The 23,041-nt window shown below is 41.5% G+C and overlaps 2 protein-coding genes across 5 annotated transcripts in view; one reads left to right on the top strand and one right to left on the bottom strand.

The window, feature by feature from the left end:
• Positions 1-309: 309 nt before the first annotated feature.
• KIAA1143 (KIAA1143 ortholog) overlaps positions 310-23,041 on the bottom strand; it is a 38,339-nt gene continuing 15,607 nt past the window's right edge. For 2 of the 4 annotated variants that reach the window (XM_054550928.1, XM_063722544.1), the window contains one exon: positions 310-632. In XM_054550928.1, the coding sequence (XP_054406903.1) occupies positions 470-632 (163 nt within the window). In that variant the 3' untranslated portion in view covers positions 310-469. Of the gene's footprint in view, positions 633-8,233; positions 8,409-20,979; positions 21,215-23,041 lie in introns of those variants that run through there. The other 2 variants (XM_054550929.1, XM_054550931.2) reach the window with 2 other exon arrangements.
• On the top strand, positions 4,392-11,385 carry ZNF501 (zinc finger protein 501). Its single transcript, NM_001133699.1, is given in 4 exon segments — positions 4,392-4,455; positions 6,208-6,292; positions 8,928-9,118; positions 9,121-11,385. Coding segments are annotated over 2 exon segments (873 nt in total). The 5' UTR covers positions 4,392-4,455; positions 6,208-6,292; positions 8,928-9,093; the 3' UTR covers positions 9,969-11,385.

Here is a 23,041-nt window from a genome sequence, read left to right as displayed (position 1 = left end):
TTTCTTCTTGATCTTTGTAAGCGTAACTGGCTGCTTATTGTTTTCAGAATAAAGCACTAGTCCTTTAAAGAGGCACGTGAGGCCCCTCATCTGGCCCATGCCTGAATTGCCATCCTCAGCTGCCATTCCTTGCCTGGCATGTTCTATTCCATAGTTCAAATTGCTGTGATTCTGGAATATCACCTCTGGACTCTATTTTGGCACTTCTGCACATAGTGTTCCTATTGCCTCAGTTCCTTTTCCCTGCTTCTGCTTGCCTACAAAACTCCCATTTTTCACTTAGGAATGTGCTCAAGCAATATCTCAAAGTTGTCTCTAACCTCATGTATTTTTTATTCTGTCTTGTATTTTTCATCATTTTATTATGTTACATTATAATGGTTTGTTCACACATCCTTCCCTTTGTCAGCTTTGCTAGGGAAGGAACAATGTGAAATTTGTTTACCTTTGTATCAACAGTGCCTGGTACTTAGGAGGTGCTCAATAAGCATTTGTTGAACTCAAGAGTCAGACATTTCTCTGTGCCAGTCTGCAGGTTGTGACTTAGGTCCCCAGTTGTCAGCAGGAAGGAGGCATGGTGAGTATGCGTGTCCATGAAGTGTCTGCCAGGAGCAACAGTTCTGAAACTTTCCCTAAGATTGTATTAAACAGAAGATCCCATAAGAAACAGTATTTTTAATTAGATTTAAAAGTCCTATCACAATTTAACAAAACGCTTTCAATTATATTGATGTCAGGGTCAACAAGAGGAGGAAAATGCATGCAACTGCAGAGACATACCTGTGTCAACTGGAATACCTATGAAATAGCAGGGACTGAAGAGTAATGCTGGCCTAGCAGGAGGGCATTTGCAGTTTACAAATCCCAAACTAGGCCAGGCATGGTGGCTTGCACCTATAACCCCAACTGCTCAGGAATCTGAGATGGGAGGATTGATTCAGGCCAGGAATTCGAGAGCATCCTGTGGAATGTAGCAAGACCTTGTCTCTAAAAAAAAAAAAAAAAAAGGCCAGGTATGGTGGTGCATGCCTGTAGTCCTAGCTATTCTGGATGCTGAGCCTGAGGTGGAAGGATCGCTTGAGCCCAGGTGTTGGGAGCTGCAGTGAGCTAGCATCATGCCACTGCACTCCAGCCTATGTGTCAGAGAGTGAGACTCTCTCTTTAAAAAAAACAAACAAACAAACAAAATACCAAAGTGGAAGCACTTCCTGAGATTTTGGGCACTGGGATGATAAAGAATTTGAGTATCTTGCTTATTGTGCACTGAAATTTAATTCATGACTTCAGAAGGACACGGATGGAGCCACATCAGATTCTCAGAACAAAAGAGAGAAGATGTGGTTGGGGTTGCTCAAGACCACACAACCAGTGTCAGATGAGGTTTAAACTGCAGTGTCCTTGGATTTCATTTACTTTTCCCTGTATTGGTCATACCTCTATTCCATATGCCTCTATATTTTTTATGGAACTGACTCTTTTTTTGTTTCTGAGTTGGTTTCGGTCTGTTGTCCAGGCTGGAGTGCAGTAGCGTGATCCTAGCTCACTGTAGCCTAGACATCCCAGGCTCAAGTGATTCTCTCACCTCAGCCTCCCAAGTAGTTGGGACTACAGGCGTGAGCTACTATGCCTGGCTAATTTTTAAAAAGTTTATTTTATGGCCGGGTGTGGTGGCTCATGCCTGTAATCCCAGCACTTTGGGAGGCCAAGGCAGGCGGATCACGAGGTCAGGAGTTTGAGACCAGCCTGACCAACATGGTGAAACCCCGTCTCTACTAAAAATATGAAAATTAGTCAGGCATGGTGGTGCGTGCCTGTAATCCCAGCTACGAAGGAGACTGAGGCAGGAGAATTGCTTGAACCCAGGAGACAGAGGTTGCAGTGAGCCAAGATCATGCCACTGCACTCCAGCCTGGGTGACAGAGTGAGAGTCCGTCTCAAAAAAAAGTTTATTTTATTTTATTTTTTGGTACAGACAGGTTCTTGCTATGTTACCCAGGCTCATCTCAAACTCCTGCCCTCAGATGATCCTCCTAACTCAGTCTCCCTTACAAGCCTGAGCCACTGCATCCAGCCTAGAATTGACCATTTAGTGCTCCAATCTTTTCCTTATCCTGAGGTGGTGAGGAGCTCACTTGTATAAGATTGAGAAGCTTTTTGTTCTCAGAATCTCAGACTTTCCTGAGTGTGAGGGTGACAAGTAAGTTGATTATACCTTTTGGCCTCTACTTTCTACATAAGGCAGAAACCTAATCTTGACGATACGTGGCATTAGTTTCATTTATCCAGTGGCCACATCAGGGCTAAGGTTATTTTAGTGTATTGGAATGTTTTTGGTGTCCATCTCTACCATCCGTTTTCCACCTCATTGAAAGAGGCTCAGCCCAAACTGCTATTAAACTCCAGATTATGGTTTCTAGTAACCTGCTGTACCCTCAGGTACCTCCCTCCAGACTTAATGTCCTCCACACACTACACCCTGCTGATTTGGCAATTCTTTGAAGCCTAATGTTTGGGGAATGAATAATTAGACCTAGGCTCTCTGGCCTGTGAGATGTTAGGGCTGGAGGGAAGAACTTGCTATCTGATTCCAAAGAAGTGCTGAGAATGTGACACCTGGAAAAGGAAACTTAACATTGTTGTTACACAGCATGTCAACTGACAATTTTACAAAGGGTCACTTTTTAGCCAAAGATAGGGATGGCCTCAGTCTGTGGCACCACCATTCCTGATTTGTGTCCAAAAGGGACTCCATTTTGGGAAAACAGCCAATCTGAAGATTGGAATGGATTTTTTTTTTTTTTAAGATGTTGTCTGGTTCTGTAACCCAGGCTGGAGTGCAGTGGCATGATCTCGGCTCACTGCAACTCCGCCTCCCAGGTTCAAGCGATTCTCCTGCCTCACCCTTCTGAGTAGCTGGGATTACAGGGGCACACCACCACACCCGCTAATTTTTGTATTTTTAGTAGAGACGAGATTTCGCCATGTTGGTCAGGCTGGTGTCAAACTCCTGACCTCGTGATCCGCCCCCCATGGCCTCCCAAAGTGCTGGGATTACAGGCATGAGCCACCATGCCTGGCTTGGAATGGATAATTTCTCTGCTGCATCTCATTAATTTACACAGCAAGTGTTCACTACTATATGCTGCACACGAGGGATATGATGGTGTGCACACAGCCCCATTGTCCTGAGCTTGCAGATCAGTAGGAATGCTTGGAAGTGAATAAGGTACTCTCCACTCATGCCTTTATCTCTGGACTTTACCTGTCAAGATGAGCCCATGTGTGCAAATATTTCCTGAGTTAGGGCTAGCAAGATCTGAAGTTTTGTAGAAAGGGATGGGTGTGCTACCTTGCCTTGAAAGGTCAGTGAAGTCAAGGCAGAACAATAGGTACTGGAGCTGGGATTTAAGAAACAGATAATAGTCCTAACATTTACTGAAGATTTAAAAAATACTAGATGTTCTTAGTAATTCACACGTATTAACCTCACTTAATCCTCACAATAACCCTGTGGTACCATTATTATACCTGGGGAGGAAGCAGGCACAGAGGTAAAGTTGCAAAGTTCATACACTGAGAATCAGGGATTTGAGCCCAAAGCAGTGTTTGTTTTGTTCTGTTTTTTGTTTTGTTTTATTTGTTTTTGAGACAGTCTCACTCTGTCACCCAAGCTAGAGTGCAGTCACTAGGTCTCTGCTCACTGCAACCTCCCCCTCCCAGGTTCCAGTGATTCTTGCGCCTCAGCCTCCGGAGTAGCTGGAATTATAGGCGCCCACCACCACACCCGGCTGATTTTTGTATTTTTAGTAGAGACAGGGTTTCTCCATGTTGGGCAGGCTGGTCTTGAACTCCTGACCTCAGGTGATCCGCCCGCCTCAGCCTCCTAAAGTGCTGGGATTACAGGCGTGAGCCACCGCGCCTGGCCTGCAGAGCTTTTTCTTTTGGCCACCTGAACAAAGATCCTGGGTCAGTAAGGTGTCAGGTGTTTCTGTGAGGAGGTCAGTTTTCTTCCAGGTGAGGATGTGTGTGAGGAAGGTGGAAACCAGTTTTGTGAAAAGCCTTAAGAATCCCCAAAGGACAGTAACATAGGAAGCTAAATGTGGCGGACTTGCAGGATGAACTGATGCACAGTAAGAGCTCCTTGTGGTCGACCCTTCTGACTTCCATTCCGTTTCCCTGTCCTGGAAGACGCACGTCAGGTGGGCTCGCAGGTTGTTTCTGGTGCCGGCTTAACCGGCGCAGCACCGAAACCCGTAGCTGCGTGCCGGGAGGAACCACTGAGAGGAAGCCGCTCCCACCTTCCTAGAGAGGAGACGGTAGTCGTTATTAGCCGAGGCGCGGACTGCTGACGTCACGCCGGCTGGGCGCGTCTGGGACTTCCTTCCTTCCGCAGGGCAGCAACCAGGGACCTGAGTGTTGCAAGGTGCGAGAGGGGATCGCCGCGGGAAGCGCATGGTGAGCGGTTTCTGCTGTGACCGGCTGCCGCGGGTCGATTCTAGCGCCTCCCTCGGGACGCAGGTCGTCTTCCTTCCTGGAGGGTCTTTGGAGCGGAGGCCCGAGGCCTAGGGCAAACTTGCCATGAAGAAAGGAGAGGCTGTTCGAGAGCCCTAGGCTGGGAGTCGGAGGACCTGGGTTCGATTTATACATACTTGAGCATGTCAATGAACTTCTGGGCATTTTAGTTTTCTGATTTCCAGAAGTAAATACTGTTTCCTGCCTTGCCGTTTCCCAAAGTTGTGCGGGTTGAAATAAGTATATGCAAGAATTAGTGCCTTCCCTTCATTATTTATTCTTCTCTAACAACAACAAAATAGGTACTGTATGAAGACGTGTAGACTCAATACTTCAACAGCAGGCACTATTTATTGAATGCTTACCAGCTGGCATTCTTCTAAGTAGTTGCCATGTAGTAACCCACTTATTCATTACGACAACCCTATAAAGTAGTTATTGGTATCGTCTCCATTTAACAGTTGAAAAAACTGGAGCAAAAAAAGGTTAGGTAACTTGTTCAAAAGTCCTAGTCCCGGAGCCCATGCCATACTTGTCAGTTTGGTGGTGGAAGACAGAATGTAATCAGACTAGAAAGTCGTACAGTAGAAACTTGTAAAATTCTTTGAGAATGTAGACGAGGAAGGGCCTTGGAAAAGTCAAAATTTTCCCACAAGGAAGAGGTGTGAAGTTTCACATTTGAGCTAAATATTAAAGGTTGACTGCAAGCTTGAAAATAATTGTTGGCTTATTTGACCAAATGAGGAAATAAGAGAGACGTTTGAAAATAATTAAAGTTTGTTCAGTGTCAGTTAAGAGGTGCTAGTGGATTGGGATGTATTAGACAGGAAACCAGGTTCTTGCCTTTGAATACAGTGTTCTTTGCATTAGGAGGGGTTCTTGAAACCTTTCCCTTATGAAGAGTCCTTAACATCTTACAGCAGATACTCCTTACACAAAGGCAATCTTGTTATTTTCGAGAAATTCCCCCAATGCTAATTGTAGGAGGATAACTGACAGGAAGTTTCCCTGCTGTTGATTCAGCCCGTTCTTACAAGACCCACTCACCTCACTGCTAGCTCATTTAGTACTTTTCAAACAAATGAATAAACAGACTCAATCAAAGACGGACTGGAAGGGCTTGATTTGAGGTTTTTGCTCTTTTCCCATCTGTATATAGAATCAAAGCATCGTAGAATGTTGATATTAGAAGAAGCTTTAAATATTATCTAGCTTTTCAATTTCATTTAACAAATAAGAAATGGATGAGACTGAGTGACCTGCATTAGATCATTGAACAAATTGGTGGCAGAGCTGAGACTAGAATCCACACCTCTTGACTGAGTCCATTACTGGTCGTACTGCCCTCTATTGTAGCCCTTCAGCCTTTGACTTTTGAAATCAATGGCTTTTCCAGTAGGCTTAGGGGAGCCATTGGGCTCCAACCTGATGTCCTATAAAGAAATTTTTACCCCCAGATTCTTAGTCCTAGGAAGGACCTGCCGTCTTTCTTTGTGCATTGCCACATCTCTCTGAAGTCTGCCCACTCAGTAATTTTTGTCATTGGAGATACTCCTCTAGGATAATAACAATATTCTTTCATTTGAACTTAAAATGGTCATTTGATTAGAGATGGGATGTTCTTGAGTTACCCCGAATCCAGAATGTGTAGGAAGTAGGCTGGCAATTTATGAGTGGCTCTTTTTCCTCCCTCAGTGCCTCAAATTCCTGCCTTTCCTCAAGAGAAGAGCCCCCAGGAGAAAAGCCAGTATTGCTTGTGCTCCTAACAACCTGTCTCTTGGTAAGTTAACTCTTAACTAGAGAGCCCAGGATGGTGGTGGTTGTGAGACTGCCATCAGAAGTGATGGCAGACCTATAGTGGGACCCACCAATGTCCGCTAAATGCGAACCGAGCAGAAAATGCAGAACCACACAAAAATGGATACCATTTTACTCGAATCAGTGAGAGTGGCCCACTGTGAAAAAGGCTATGGAATAATTGGTTATGGGACAGGTCCTAGAGTGCACTAAGTTCTTATCAGAGTACCTGAACTGAAGACTCTACAGTCATCTGGTAGCACATCTTTAAACCACTTATGGAACTGCTCAGTATGATGCCTTAATGGTGTAGTGGTTAGATCAAGGAATATGGGTAGTAAATTATTGGAAAACCCATTGCAAATGTGATTAGGTATTTCCTCAGAGAATATGGAATGGGCTTCTGGCCGTGTTTAGAACAAGAGCTTAAGTTATTGCAACTGACATTGTCACTGGCTATCAAAAGGCAACATGGAGCCTGGGTGTCTGTCAAACTCAGTAAAATAATTCTGGGTAAATTGTATTCTTAGGTTATGGGAACTCTGTGAAGAGAATATGACTGTGTCCTGAAGAATTTGGTCTAGTTTAATATGTATGCATAATGTATGTATACTTATGTACGTATCTATGTTTATATACATCAAGAGATACCTAGAAGAAAGTCCATTAAAATACTAACTCTATTTTCTGTGGCTGGGTTTCAAGTGATTTCCTCTTTGGAGTAGCTGACCATTTAATAGAATGAACATGCATTCTTTGTATGATAAGAAAAAAACCTTTTTATTTTGGAAAAATGAGAGTAAAGGAATTAAAAATGTGCTTAGAGTTTTGGTTTTACATCTGGTTGCTTAAACCAACTGGAGTTTGTTTTTGTATATGGCATATCCATGCTGTAAGTTAATACATCAGATAAAGATAGGTTTAGGTAAGATAGTCAACATATTTAACAAACAGTATGGTACAGGCATTGCCTAAGCAGGTAGTCGTGAACAATTTGTACAGATATAGCAGTGTGTATCAGTTGACTCTCAGCCCCGGTAGATCCATATGTACCAACATGAAGTGATCTCTAAGACACATTTTTCAGTGGGAAATGAAAGCAAATTGCAGAGCAGAACCTGTAGAACAATTTCATTTATGTAAAGAGAATCAAGCTATATGTGTATAGAAAAACAAGAAGAAAAAAGGAATGAAGGAAGATACTTCAAACTTGATAATCTCTGGGGAAAGGAATAGGTTTATTTTGTTAACAAAAATTTTCTTTTAGAGAAGGGGTCTTGCTCTGTATCCTAGGCTGGAGTGCTGTGGCATGATCATGGCATACTCCAGCCTCAACATCCTGGGCTCAAGTGATTTTCCCACCTCAGCCTACTGAGTAGCTGGGACTACAGGTGCACATGACCACACCCAGCTAATTTTTTATTTTTTGTACAGACAGCATCTCACTATGTTGCCCCGGCTGCTCTTAAACTCCTGGCCTCAAGTGATCCTCCTGCCTCAGCCTCTCAAAGTGTTGAGATTATAGGTGCGAGCCACCATGCCTGGCCTATCTTATATACTTCTATATTATCTAAATATTTTAAAGTGAGGATATATAATTGTGTAATTTACATGATTAGAAAACTAAGACAAAAATGGGCCTCAGAGAAGAAGAATGTGTTAGTGTCTCCATCACCAACTAGGGAAGAGATTGCTCTGATGTGCAGCACCTGAATATTCATTCTTTAATTCTGTGTGGCTCATTTAGGGCACCAGGGTTTCAAAATTTGATAATCATTTAGTTATGATCAATTAAATATTTTGTTCTTTCTCCAGTTCTTTGTTTCCCAAAGAGTGCTCTAATGACAGTGATTTGGATCACATACTGTTTTTCTAAAGTCCAGAGAATGTGTTAACCAGCTCTATATTGAGCACAGAAGTTTTTCATTGTAAATAAATGAAGTGACTTTATTTTCTCTCTCATTCCCCTTGTAAATCTGATAAGTATACTTCAGATTTCTTTGGCTACAAAGGTGAGGGCCAGCACCTGGACCATGATGCTGTAGTCAAGTTACTGTCCAATTAAATCTTCTTCTTTAAGGACCACTTCTCTAATTTTCCTGAAACAAAACAGCGATATCTTTCTTTCAGTAAGCAGGACTCTAGTTTTCAAACCTATAGGTTTCCAGTTGGGCCTAGGGAGAGAACTATAGATGGTGAATGTTTTGGAGAGAAAGAGAGATCCAATGAGGCACCTGTAAAGGTGACTGAATGAGGAAGGATTGGTGAGATAGGCCTAGCGAAAGTTACAGCCTGGATCACATTTGAAATTTTAGAAAGGAAACTCTTTGATTATCACTAGTCTGCCATGATTATAGGTGACCTAAGGAAATAGAATTATTATTCCTCTGTTTTTTGAGGAGTAGAGACTAAGTGGACAGTAAGTTTCTGTAACACTTATATGCCCAAGTCTAGGATACTTATTCCTTTCATATTTTCCAGTTATTTATCACTGTGGATGCAAATCTGGATGATCCCAAATTACCTGGGTTAGTTTTTAGTATTTGATTGTTTCAGAATCAATTGTGATATGGAATTTTATAGAATTCCTAATACCTGTCACTGCTTAATCTCTTCAGAGAGGTTGATCATCAGGGGTTCACTTTTGGAGAAGTTGAGAATGCAGGCTGAACAAGGAAGAGGAAGGGGAATCCTGCAGGGATGAATGAGAGGACAGCAATGCATGTGTGATGTGTGTGAGCACACACACACAGTAACCTTTCCTAGGAGAACTGTATTACTCTAATGATAATCACCTTTGAGGAAAAAAAACTTGTAAGTATGAATTTGGTGTTACAAGCAGCATGAATTCCAGCCAAATATCACTCAAAATGAAACATGGGAGAGTTAACATGCAGAAGAAACCTTCAAAGTGTAGTGAATGTGGAAGGTTCTTTACTCAGAGATCATCTCTTACCCAGCACCAGAGGATTCACAGAGGAGAGAAGCCCTATGTGTGCAGTGAATGTGGAAGTTGTTTCCGTAAACAGTCAAATCTTACTCAACATCTGAGAATTCATACCGGAGAGAAACCTTATAAATGTAATGAATGTGAGAAAGCCTTTCAAACAAAAGCAATTCTTGTTCAGCATCTGAGAATTCATACTGGAGAGAAACCCTATAAATGCAATGAGTGTGGAAAAGCCTTTTGTCAGAGTCCATCCCTTATTAAACATCAGCGAATTCATACTGGAGAGAAACCGTATAAATGTGCAGAATGTGGCAAAGCCTTCAGTCAGAGTGTATGCCTTACTCGTCATCAGAGAAGTCATTCTGGAGATAAACCTTTTAAGTGTAACGAATGTGGGAAAGCCTTTAATCAGAGTGCATGTCTCATGCAGCATCAGAGAATTCATTCAGGAGAGAAGCCCTACACATGCACTGAATGTGGTAAAGCCTTCACTCAGAACTCTTCCCTTGTTGAACATGAAAGGACTCACACTGGAGAGAAACTTTATAAGTGTAGTGAGTGTGAAAAAACTTTCCGCAAACAAGCACACCTTAGTGAGCATTACAGAATTCATACTGGAGAAAAACCTTATGAGTGTTTTGGATGTGGGAAATCCTTTAGGCACAGTTCAGCACTTCTTCGACATCAGAGGCTTCATGCTGGGGAGTAAAATTTGGAATATAATGAGTATGGGAAGATTTGTATAGAAGCACCTTTTTTTCTCCTAAATTCCTAGGAATGTAAGACTCAATCTGTAGCTAGTATGAATATTTTGTATTTTGAACAAGAAATATTGTGTCCTAATGTGTCCTAGTCTGGAGTTTGATGCCTTATCTGCTGCTCAGTGGGTGTAACCTTATACCTTCTGAGCCTCAGTTTCCCCATCCCCCCAATAGAAAAATGGGGATATTTCCTAGGGTTGTCCTGAGAATAAAATGAGTTCTGTGTGACAGTTAACTGCCATTAATTAATTAGCCGTTCTAAAAGTTTATTTACAGTATCAAAATCTGACAAGTAAATCAGCATTGTTGTTTGGTTCTCATAATGTATTATTTCTTAAGAACATTTTGTAATTGGACTATGATTTTATGATTAATCTACAGACGTCTATTTAAACTATAATGTCTTGGTTTAAATAGGATAGTACAATCTAAGACTGGTTTGTCCTTGAGAAATTTCAGATTTAATCAGAGAAAAATGTACTGATTGGGATTTGAGTGGACATTGTGGGGTTTATTTCTGGATATCCTCAAGATCTTCATTTAAATTTTGATACTTTCTATTACTAGATCTAATTTGACTTTAAGCTCTAAGTTTCACTTTTCCATTAAACGGAAAGCCTCCCTGACATTAACTGAATAAAACCTCATGTTGTGGGAGTTCTGTGTGTGTTTAGGGTTGGCAGCAGATGATTAGGAGAACGCATATGACAGTAGAGAGGACTGGAATATAGAGGAGAATATAAGCATGTAGATGAGGATATGGCTGTATTTGTTTTGAGTTCTAGGAGCACAGCACCAAATGTGGTCTCTTAAGGGAAGATGAGGGTAGATGTTAAGATCCCAGGTTCCAGCAAGTGATGCCACTGACTAACAACTAGCCACTTGTCAAAGGAAGGAGAGAACAGTGTCTTGGGGATGCTGATGGGTTGAAGTGCCTATGGCTCGTTAAAAGCCATGAAAAAGCAAAGAAATCAAAGGATACTTTTGATGGAACTTTAGGCTATGCTAAGCTCTTTAATGTAAACAAGTACCTCTAATGCTAAAAGCACCCTTGCAAGAAAGGTAGGAGTTACTATTCACATCCTAGAGTCAAGGAAAAAGAGAAGATGTTTGACTTGCTCAAAGTCAAGCAGGTAATGTCAGAATTGAATCTCAAATCTGTATCTTTATAGAGTTGCAGTTCTGATTTATATAATACCAAAGTCATATGCAGGTAATTTCCCACCATTGAACCTTCAGATGCCAAATCTGTGAAAATCATTTTTAAAAAAGACTTACTTTTTTTTCAGCTTAATGTGTGCTTATTGAAATACATTGATAAAATTAGAGAAATGAAAGAAATTAAAATTGCATGGTTTCAGCAAACAGTCACCTTAGTGTATTTATTCTAGCCTTTCTTTTCTGCATAGCTCTTTTTTCTTTCCTTTTAACAGTAATTACAGTTGTACTATATTAGAGTACTATATAGAGTACTATAGCCTGCTTTTTTTTTTTTTTTTTTTTTGAGACAGAGTGTCACTGTGTCACCCAGGCTGGAGTACAGTGGCACAATCTCGGCTCACTGCAAGCTCCAGGACTCCCAGGTTCATGCCATTCTCCTGCCTCAGCCTCCCGAGTAGCTGGGACTACAGGCACCTGCCACCACGCCCGGCTAATTTTTTTGTATTTTTGTAGAGATGGGGTTTCACCGTGTTAGCCAGGTTGGTCTCCATCTCCTGACCTCGTGATCCACCCGCCTTGGGCTCCCAAAGTGCTGGGATTACAGGTGTGAGCCACTGCGCCCAGCCGCCTGTTTTTTAACATAACAATTTAGCAATATGTTACAGACTTTCTATAAACTTTATTTTAATGGTTGCCCAACATTTCATTGGTCTGTTCATAATTTTTTGACCTGTTCCCCATCTGTGTGATATTTACATTGGTAATTTTTTCTTATAAATCAGAGAATCTAATGGTGGTGCCTGTCATGGTATGAGCTCCTGTTAGTAATATTAATTTGGCAGTGAAATATCTTTGTATATAACATTTTTACCATCTTAAAATTATTTCCTGAGGATTTTCAGATGGTATAATCTTTTCATTTTTAAAATTTTGTTCATCTTTTTGACTTGATAATACAAGCTTATGGCTTAAAATTCTAAAAATACAAGAGGTTGAACAGTGAAAAGTCTTCCACTCAGTCACCCGCTTGTCCCCTCATTCTATCCTAGACAACCGATATTACCCGTTTTTTGTTTTTCTTACAAAGTTAAGTATAGTTAAGCAAACATCTTTCTCTCTGTTAAAGACTGTTTATTAGAGCAGGTTTGAATTTGCAGTGAAATTGGGTAGAAAATTCTCATATATCCCCTGCCCCAAGACATGCAAAGCCTGCCTATCCTCCACCAGAGTGGTACAACCTACTTTGACACATCATTATCACCCAAAGTCATAGTTTACATTAGGGTGCACTCTTGGTTTTGTATATTCTATGGATTTTAACAATGTATAATGATATGCATCCATCATTATAATTTCATAAAGAGTTGTTTCACTTCTCTAAAAATTCTGTGTTCTTCCTATTCATCCCTCCCTCCGTGGTAACCCTTGGCAACCACTGAATTTTTTTTTTTTTGGAGACGGAGTCTTGCTCTGTCACCCAGGCTGGAGTACAGTGGCACAGTTTCGGCTTACTGCAACCTCCATCTCACAGGTCAGGTGATTCTCCTGCCTCAGCCTCCCGAGTAGCTGGGACTACAGGTGCATGCCACTACAACCAGCTAATTTTTTGTATTTTTAGTAGAGATGGGGTTTCACCATGTTAGCCAGGATGGTCTTGATCTCCTGACCTCGTAATCCGCCTGCCTTGGCCTCCCAAACCACTGATCTTTTTAACTGTCTCCATACTTTTGCCTTTTCCAGAATGTCATATAGTTGCAACCATTCGGTATGTAGTCTTTTCAGGTTGGCTTTTTTCACTTAGTAGTATGCATTTAAGGTTCTCCCATGTCTTTTCGTGGCTGGTCAGCTCATTTTTTTTTAGTGCTGAATAATATTCCATTGTATGGATGTGCTATATTTACCCATTCATCGACTGAAGAACATCTTGGTTGCTTCCATGTTTTGTCATTTATGAATAAAGCTGCTGTAAATATTTGCTTGAAGTTTTTGTGTGGACATGTGTTTTCACCTCATTTTAGTAAATTACTAAGGAGTGAAATTGCTGGATTGTATGGTAAGAGTATATTTAGCTTTGTAAGAAACTGCCAAAATGTCTGCAAAGTGGCTGTACCATTTTACATTCCCACCAGTGATGAAGTAGAGTTCCCGTTGCTCCACATCCTTGCCAGCGTTTTTTGGTATTAGTGTTTTGGATTTTAACTTTTTTTTTTTTTTTTTTTGAGACTGAGTCTCGTTCTATTGTCCAGGCTGGAGTGTGGTGGTGTGATCTTGGCTCACTGCAACCTCCACCTCCCAGGTTCAAGCGATTCTCGTGCCTCAGCCTTCCAGGTAGCCAGGATTACAAGCACCCACCACCATACCCAGCTAATTTTTTTATTTTTTGTAGGGGTGGGTTTTCACCATGTTGGCCAGGTAGGTGTCGAAATCCTGACCTCAAGTGATCCGCCTGCCTCAGCCTCCCAAAGTGCTGGGATTACAGGTGTGAGTCACCACATCTGGTTGGATTTTAACTATTCTAATAGGTATGTAGTGGTATTCATTGTTTTAATCTGCGCTTCACCAATAATATATGATTTTAGCATCTTTTCATATGTTTGCCATCTGTATAGCTTTGGTGAGGTATCTGTTAGAGGTTTTGCCCATTTTTAATTGGATTGCTCATTTTCTTGTTGAATTTTAAGTGTTCCTTGTATCTTTTGTATAACAGACCTTTATCAGATAGGTCTTTTGCAAATATTTTCCTCCCAGGCTGTGGCTTATTTTCTCAATCCTTAATTCCTTCTCTTTACTTTTTTTTTCTTTTTTCTTTTTTTTAAAGAATTGGTAGCATAATATACACAGTTGTCCATTTTTTAAAGACTAATCCATCTCACAGATTGTTCTGTATCAGTAAATAAATATCTTTCCCCCACCCTTGCCCAATGTGTCATTGTCTTAATAGACCATTATTAGTTCCCTATTGGTGGACATTTAATGGCTTTTATTTTTCTGTTGTAAGCAAAACTGCATATGCAGCATCCTTGTCTTTAGGCACATGTGCAAGATATTTATAAGATAATTCCCGGGTTGGGTGCAGTGGCTCATGCCTGTAATCCCAGCACTTTGGGAGGCCGAGACCGAGGGGGGTAGATCATTTGAGGTCAGGAGTTCGAGACCAGTCAACATAGTGAAACCCCACCTCTACTAAAAATATAAAAATAATTAGCCGGCATGGTGGAGGGCACCTGTAGTCCCAGCTACTCAGGAGGCTGAGGCAGGAGAAATTGCTTGAACCTGGGAGATGAAGGTTGCAATGAGCTGAGATTGCACCACTGCACTCCAGCCTGGGCGACAGACCAAGACTATGTCTCAAAAAAAAAAAAGAAGAAGAGGAAGTATGTGCCTTCGTAGCTTTGATAGAGATTGTGACCTCCCAGATGTTTAGTTAATCCACTAACAATGGATGAGAGGTGTGCTCAGTAAAGCAAATAAACAATTGCTCAACAATTCTTTGGTACCAAAAAATTTTTTTTGAATTTCCAACTCACCCCACATTGTTGACAGCATTTCCACCTGTTAGCTAGGAGGCTGAGGAAGGAGGATCAACTGAGCCCAGGCATTTGAGACCAGCCTCAGCAACAAAGCAAGACCTCAAAAACAAACAAACAACCTGTTTACCCTGATGTGATTTTAATGCATTTTATGCCTGTATCCAAATATCTCATTTATTCCATACATTTTACACCTACTATGTGCCTACAAAAATTGAAAAATAAAAATAAAAAATTTCCAACTGTTATCTGAGTAACCAGCATAACACACTTGAATCCATTTGCAATGTAGTTGTCACATTCTTAGTGATTCTGCATAGGATCAAGCGTTTTACTCCCTATGTGTTCTATTGCAGTCATGCCCAAGCCTGTACATACTGAAATATATATCGTTTTTATTATAAATTATGTTGTTTTTAAGACTTTTTCATATTAAGCTAGGTGATTTATTGATTTTTTAAAATGTGTATATGTAGGTGGTTTATATTTCCTAGGATTTTCATTTTAGGGTAGTAAAGGTGGTATTATAAAAATATCTGTGTAGGCTGGCGGCAGTGGTGCACACCTGTAATTCCAGTGTTTGGCTGAGGTAGGAGGATCGCTTGGGTGCAGGAGTTCAGTGTTGTAGTGAGCTGTGATCTTGCCACCACACTAGAGTCTGGGTGACAGTCAGACTCTGTCTCAAAAAAATTCTGTAGGGCATTGGGTTTGATGGGGACTTAGTGAAAGCTTCATGGCATATATTAGAGAATGCAGAAAATGTGCTATAATGAGACTAGAGTTTGAGCCCTAGAAGTATGGCCGTAGGTAAAGTTCTGAACATTGCCCCCTTTTATTTGTAAAATGGAAATGAGATACTATTAATAACACTCTAGGACTTCTGTAAAAAAGAAATACACAATAATCCTAGATGTATACATAAAACCCAGAACCATAAAACTCCAAATGAAATTTTAGAACATTATTTTTGCAAACATTAGGTAGGCAAAGATTTGTTGGACAGGAGAAAACATTAGCCATAAAATTAAAAATATAATAATTTCATACAATCAATAAATTAATGAAAATGAAGAATATTCTGTCAGAGAAACCTTTAAGAAAATTAGCAGACAAGCCACAGGCTGGGGAAATTTTTTTTTTTTTTTTTTTTTTGAGACGAAGTCTTGCTCTGTCGCCCAGGCTGGAGTGCAGTGACACCATCCTGCCTCAGCCTCCCAAGTAGCTGGGACTACAAGCGCCTGCCACCATGCCTGGCTAATTTTTTGTATTTTTAGTAGAGATGGGGTTTCACCGTGGTCTCAATCTCCTGACCTTGTGATCCGCCTGCCTCGGCCTCCCAAAGAGCTGGGATTACAGGTATGAGCCACTGCGCCCGGCCGGGGAAAATATTTATAACAGATATATTAACAGAGTATTTGTACTCAAGATTTATAAACAGCTCCTACTAAGGAAAAATAAAAATACGAACAACCCAATTAAAAATGGGCAAAAGACTTGAAGAGACATTTAAACAAAGATATACAACTAGCCATTAACACATGAATATGATGCTCAGTGTCTGTGATGGTTAATTTTATGTATCAAATTGACTAAGTAAGCTATGGTGCCCAGATGTTTGGTCAAACATCAGTCTAGATATTGGTTTTTAGATGTGACTAACATTTAAATCAGTAGGCTTTGAGTAAAGCAGATTACCCTCTATAATATGGATGGGCCTTAGCCAATCAGTTAAAGGCCTTAAGAGAGAAAAGACTGACGTCCCCTGAAGAAGAAAGAACTCTGTCTCCAGACTGCCTTGGGACTTGAGCTGCAACAATTCTTCTCTGGGCCTGCAGCCTGCTGGCCTGCCCTGCAGAATTTGGACTTGCCAGCCACCAGCCCACACAAGCATGTAACCAATTCCTTAAAATAAAATCAATCTGTATCATTCTCTCTCTTTCTACCCCCATCTATGGGTTCTGTTTCTGTGGAGAACCATGCATGATAATACGGCATCTTTAGTCATCAGAGATATGCAAATTAAAACAAGATACATTTCATACGTTCTTAAATCCCTAAATTGGTGAATTTGTGTGGCAACTGGAACTCTCAAACATTATTTATGGGAGTTAAAATGGTATACTCATTTTGGCCGGGCATGATGGCTCATGCCTGTAATCCCAACACTTTGGGAGGCCAAGGCGGGCAGATCACTTGAGGCCAGGAGTTTGAGACCAGCCTGGCCAACATGGTAAAACCCCGTTTCTACCAAAAATACAAAAATTAGCTGGGTGTGGTGGCACACAGCTGTATTCCCAGCTACTTGGGAGGCTGAGGCAGGAGAATTGCTTGAACCTGGGAGGCAGAGGCTGCAGTTAGCCGAGATCGCGCCACTGCACTCCAGCCTGGGTGACAGAGCAAGACCCTGTCTCAAATAAATAATAAATAAATAAATAAAATGGTATAATCATTTTGAAGAACTATTTGGTAGTTTCTTAAAATGGTAAACATACATTTAGCCTATGATCCAGCAGTTCTAGTCTTTATTTACCCAAGAGTAATAAAAACATGTTCACAATAAACTTTCAGAAGAATGTATATAGCAGCCCTATTCTAATAGTGAAAACTGGAAACAACCCAAATGTCTATCAACAGGTGAATAAAGAAATTATGCATGGCCGGGCATGGTGGCTCACGTGTAATCCCAGCACTTTGGGAAGCCAAGGTGGGTGGATCACCTGAGGTCAGGAGTTTGAGACCAGCCTGACCAATACGGTGAAACCTCATCTCTACTAAAAATCCAAATATTAGCCACGTGTAGTGGTGCGTGCGCCTGTAGTCCCAGCTACTTGGGAGGCTGAGACAGAATTGCTTGAACCTGGGAGGTGGAGGTTGCAGTCAGCGGACATAGTGCTACTGTACTCCAGCCTGGGCAACAGAGTGAGACTCCATCTCAAAAAAAAAAAAGAAATTATGCTATATTCATATAATGAAGTATTACACAGCAATAAATAAATAAATTACCAATACACACAGCATGGGAACTTTCTGGGATGATTGAAATGTTCTATAGTTTCTTGTTTGTGTGGTGACCACACAGGTAGACACAACTGTCAAAACTTACCAAACTGAACACCAAAGATACCTATGTTAATTATATCATTATAATTCACGTGCAATAATTTATATTATGCCTCACCATTAACATTTTCTAAGGATTAAATGAGTTTAAATATATTCTTTTAGATTTAAAAGGCTGTGACAGTAAGTATTGGAACTTGAAATCTCACAACTTATTCACAGATGGAGCCTCCACTTGGAGAGTAATAATTTTAATACACTGATGGCAGAAAGCAAAATGAATGGTACAATTCCTTTGGAAAAGATTGGCAGTTTTTCAAAAGATTATATACCTGCAATACAATCCAATATTCAACTCCTAGGCATTTACCCAAAAGAAATGAGAACATGTTTAGAAAAAGACTTGCAGGTGAATGTTCATAGCAAATTTATTTGGTATAGCCAGAAAATGGAACCAATCCAAATGTCCGTCATTTGTTGCAGACCCTCTCACTATATGGGAGCGGCTACTAAAGAAAGCTAGAACTTTGGCTGATGATTCGCCAGGTCAGTAAAATAGGATGATATTTGGGAAGAGAAAGGTAGAAGTTGCAAGGCCAGACAGGGAACATGTTGAGTTGCAAAAGAGGCACAGCAGTAACTAGATACATGAGGTGACAGGGAGAAGTCAAGACATCAAGCTTATACCCCTGCATCTGGGATTCCTTAAATCCTTTACCAGCCCCAAAGCCCAGGCCATAGCTCTGTTGTTGCCTTGCCCATCACCATTTCCATTCTGCCAAGTCCAGCTTCCGTTGCTCATGGGGTTACAGAGAATCTCCTCTGAGAGGCAGACGGTCCTGCTGCGTTTGTGCCAGAGACTCAGGTTGACTTGATGACTCAGGGAGAAGCAAGGGCAAAGGGAAAACTGATGCCAAGCCACCATCTGCACAGGGTGTGAGGGGAAAAGTGGACTGGTCCAGCTGGATTGGTGCAGAATGGAGAAGGTTGGTAAGGATTGAGAGTCTCAGAGCAACTGGGAAGATGGTTTGCATTCTAGGACCCTACACCGCAGGTTAAGAAGGATCTAGGCTCTGGAGAAAATGGAGGCTATGATCAACTGAGTAGCGAGAAAAGTTATGGCTATGCATGGGAGAATTTGGGGAAACAATGATTAAAAATATAAAGTTCAGGGTCTCATCCTGTAGCTAAACCTAGTCAGCTGTACCTTCACAGTTCCAGGGACCAGGCTTGTCTTAGCCATTGCCACTCTCTAAGACAACATTCAAATTGATGATACTAAATGCTCCCTTCTACCCCAGCTTCTAGGACCATATATGCCTAATAGAGCTGCCATTAGCCTAAGAATGACTGTGGGGCCAATGGGGAGGATTCCTAACCTCAAACCTGGACAGATGCCTTCTGTCTGCTCTTTCTCCTCCCTGAAAGACTCCATGCATGATCTGGGAGAAGCCATAGGTTGGTGAGAGTAGGTGTCAGTTGAAAGATAGTTTCTATAGTAGAGTTTATTGCTTTCTGGGGGAGAGAGCAGGCCCAGGACTGGGGAAAGGGCCACAGAAACAGGAGCCTGGGAACTCAGACATGTGTCTTCCTTCCCAGTGTGACTGTCTGGCCCTGGTTGTCTTGAGCCATCCAGCCAGATATGACTGTATGTTGTGCTGTTTTGTGTCAAACATCAGAACTTCTCTGACCTTCACAAAGTGGGAGGGAATCCCTTGTGGGCTGCAGGACTCCTAACAATTAAAAAAAAAAATCCCACTAATACCTAAAACTGCACTAACACAGTAGCTACTACCCATTTGTGGCTATTTAAATTTAAATTAATTAAGTAGAAGGAAAAATTCAGTTCCTTGGTTGCTCTAGCCACATTTCAAGTGCTTAATAGCCATAGGTGGCTAGGGCAGAATGTTCTATTGGACAACACTTGGACTTGATGTTTGGAATTCCCAGACAGTAAATTTCAACATATTTTTTGGAGGCTGGTATAGATTTTTCAACCTTTTGGCAAAGTAAGTACAATAAACTACCACCTGTCAAAATCATTATTTCATAAAATAAAGTATATTTTAACTTCAAAGAAACAAGAAATATATAATCTCAGAATAAAGGACTCGTTCAGAAGAGAGGATAATTTGACACCTTTACACTGACCTTTTCGACCCCAGACAAGCCCTGGAGTCTGTATTGGCATTCATGTGCCATTGCCATACCCTAGGATTCTGGCCTCTTTAGTACTGGACATCGGTTGCCCTTGTGCCCTATCCTTGAAAAGGACATCAGGAAGGCCCTAGCAGGATCTTTGTGGCCTTTGGAAGTGAGGTGTCCTTCTCAGTGCATATCAGTAGGTCATGATGTCAGTATGACTTTTTTTTTTTTTTTTTGAGACGGACTCTTGCTCTTGTTGCCCAGGCTGGAATGCAAAGGCTCATCGCAACCTCTGTCTCCCAGGTTCAAGCAATTCTCCTGCCTCAGCCTCCCAAGTAGCTGGGATTACAGGCATGTGCCACCATGCCCGGCTAATTTTGTATTTTTAGTAGAGACGGGGTTTCTCCATGTTGGTCAGGCTGGTCTCAAACTCCCAACCTCAGGTGATCCACCTGCCTTGGCCTCCCAAAGTGCTGGGATTACAGGTGTGAGTCTGGCATCAGTATGACTTATTACTGGTAATATTAACTTTGATCAGGCAGTTAAGGTGACATTTGCCTAGTTTATCCACTGTAATGTTACTAGCTTTTCTTTTTTCTTTTTTTTTGAGACAGAGTCTTGCTCTGTCGCCCAGGCTGGAGTGCAGTGGTGCAGTCTCGGATCACTGCAAGCTCCACCTCCCAGGTTCACGCCATTCTCCTGCCTCAGCCTCCCAAGTAGCTGGGACTACAGGTGCCCGCCACCACACCCAGCTAATTTTTTGTATTTTTAGTACAGATGGGGTTTCACCATTCACAGGATGGTCTCGATCTCCTGACCTTGTGATCCACCCGCCTCGGCCTCCCAAAGTGCTGGGATTACAGGCATGAGCCATCACGCCTGGTCACTAGTTTTTCTTTTGTAATTAGTGTCTTGTGGGGAGATACTTTGAGACTGTGAAAATACTCTGGTTTTGGGCATAATTTTGGCCACCAATTTTGGCATCCTTTGATGAGTCTTGCCAACAGCACTTGTGTATTAGTTTCCTATGGCCGCTATAAAAAATTATCACAAACTTGATGGCTTAGAACAACAGAAATTTATTCTCTCAGAATTCTGGATGCCAGAAGTTTCAAATCAGCTACTCTGCTCAAATCAAGGTGTTGGCAGGGCCATGTTCTCTCCAAAGGCTTTAGGGGAGAATCCATTGCTTGTCTCTTCCAGCTTCTGGTGCAGCCAGTATTCCTCAGCTCATAGCCACATCACTCCAGTCTCTGCCTCCATCTTCACATTTCCTCCTGTGTCTAATCTCCCTCTATCTGTCGTTTATAAGGAAAGGTGTGAGTGTAATGGCATTTAGGACCCACTTATATAATCCAGAATAATCCACTTATCTCAAGATTGTTAATTTAATCATATTTGCAAAAACTACCACATAAGTTACCATTCACAAGTTTCAGGATCAAGACCCGTTGTCTTTAGAGACCATCATTCAGCCCACTAAAATTTTTTACTGTGTAATTTGCCAAATACTGTTTCTATTTCCATAATTCCTCCTAACTTTATTAAAATTCTACTATAAGGAAGACCTAGCCCTTCTCATGTGTTAAAAAATATATATATTGTTCATATCAATAAGAATTTTATGAGTTGTTATCTACTATCATTAATTCCTTGTTCAAATTGCCCCAGATTTGGCCATTGGTAACTCCCGCTAGTTGGCTCCTGTATCCTTTTGACATGCCTTCATCATTTTTATATTTTTGAGACAGGATTTCATTCTGTCTCCCTGACTGGAGTGCAGTGTTGTGATCACAGCTCACTGCAGCCTCAACCTCCTGGGATCAAGCAATCCTCCCACCTTAGCCTCCCAAGTAGCTGGGACTACAGGTGTGCGCCACTAGATACTGCTAATTTTTGTACTTTTTGCAGAGATGAGTTTTTGCCATGTTGCCCAAGCTGGTCTTGACCCCCTGGGCTCAAGTGATCCACTTGCCTTGGCCTCCCAAATTGCTGGGATTGTAGGCGTAAGCCACCTCTCCCAGCCGTTCATCATTTTTTAAACACCTCCTAATTTTTTGGTACAAGATGTTCCAGGATCAGCTTTTACTATCTCCACTTTAGCCCCAGAATCAACTATTTCTCCAAGGAACCCTAGTTTCTTTTTGAGAATGATCTTTAGAAACTCTCTAAGCAATGCTTCCACCATCAGTATTATAAACACTGGGAGCTCGTCTCTCTCCTATCCAATTCCAACCCCAACCTAGGACATTGGTACTACCTTTAATTCCCAAAGACTAGCTAAATCTTGACTGTCACATTTGATAAGGTTTTACCAGTTTGGGGGCCACAAAAAAAGGGAAATACTGTACACTAACATGGCCCAGTTCTCATGGGATTTCCTAAAGTTGCCTCCCTGCCTAGCCTTTGGCTTGCCTGCCTCATGCTTAGCAAAGAGCATCTTCCCTCTTAAAAGTGAGAGTCTCCTAGGTTGTAGGGCAGTGGTTCACACTCCTGGCTGCAATTTGAAATCACTGGGAGCTTTCAGAACTACTGGTTCCACCACCAGAGTTTCCAATTTAATTAATGTAGGTGTGGTTTGGGTATTAGTGGCTCTGTTTCTCACACCTAGCTATACATGAGAATCACATAGGAGTTTTATAAAAAAGAACTGGATGTCCAACTATTAGGTTAAAGGTTGAAAAGAAATTTATAATGAGCAGTTCAAGCTTGTCTTAATCCATTTTTTGTTACTTAGAATACCTGAAACTGGGTAATTTATTTTAAAAGAGGAATTTATTTATTTTTGAGACAGGGTTTTGCTCTGTTGCCCAAGGCTGGAGTTCAGTGCTGCAAACATGGCTCACTACAGCCTTGACCTCCTGGACTCAAGTGATCCTTCCACTTCAGCCTCCCAAGCAGCTGGGACCACAGGCACACATCACTGTGCCTAGCTAATGCTTTCATTTTTGTAGAGATAGGGTCTCGTCATGTTGCCCAGGATGGTCTCAAAACTCCTGGCTCAAGCAATTCTCCTGTCTCAGCCCCACAAAATGTTAGTATTGCAGGTGTGAGCCACCACACCTGGTCTGAGGGATTTACTTCTTAACGGTTTTGGATGCTAAGAAGTCCAAGGTAGAGGGGCC

Source organism: Pongo abelii, chromosome 2, assembly GCF_028885655.2.
Source record: "Pongo abelii isolate AG06213 chromosome 2, NHGRI_mPonAbe1-v2.0_pri, whole genome shotgun sequence".
In the NCBI taxonomy this organism is placed as follows: Eukaryota; Metazoa; Chordata; class Mammalia; order Primates; family Hominidae; genus Pongo; species Pongo abelii.
Note: the sequence above shows the minus strand (reverse complement) of the source record. Positions and strands in the feature narration are given on the sequence as shown.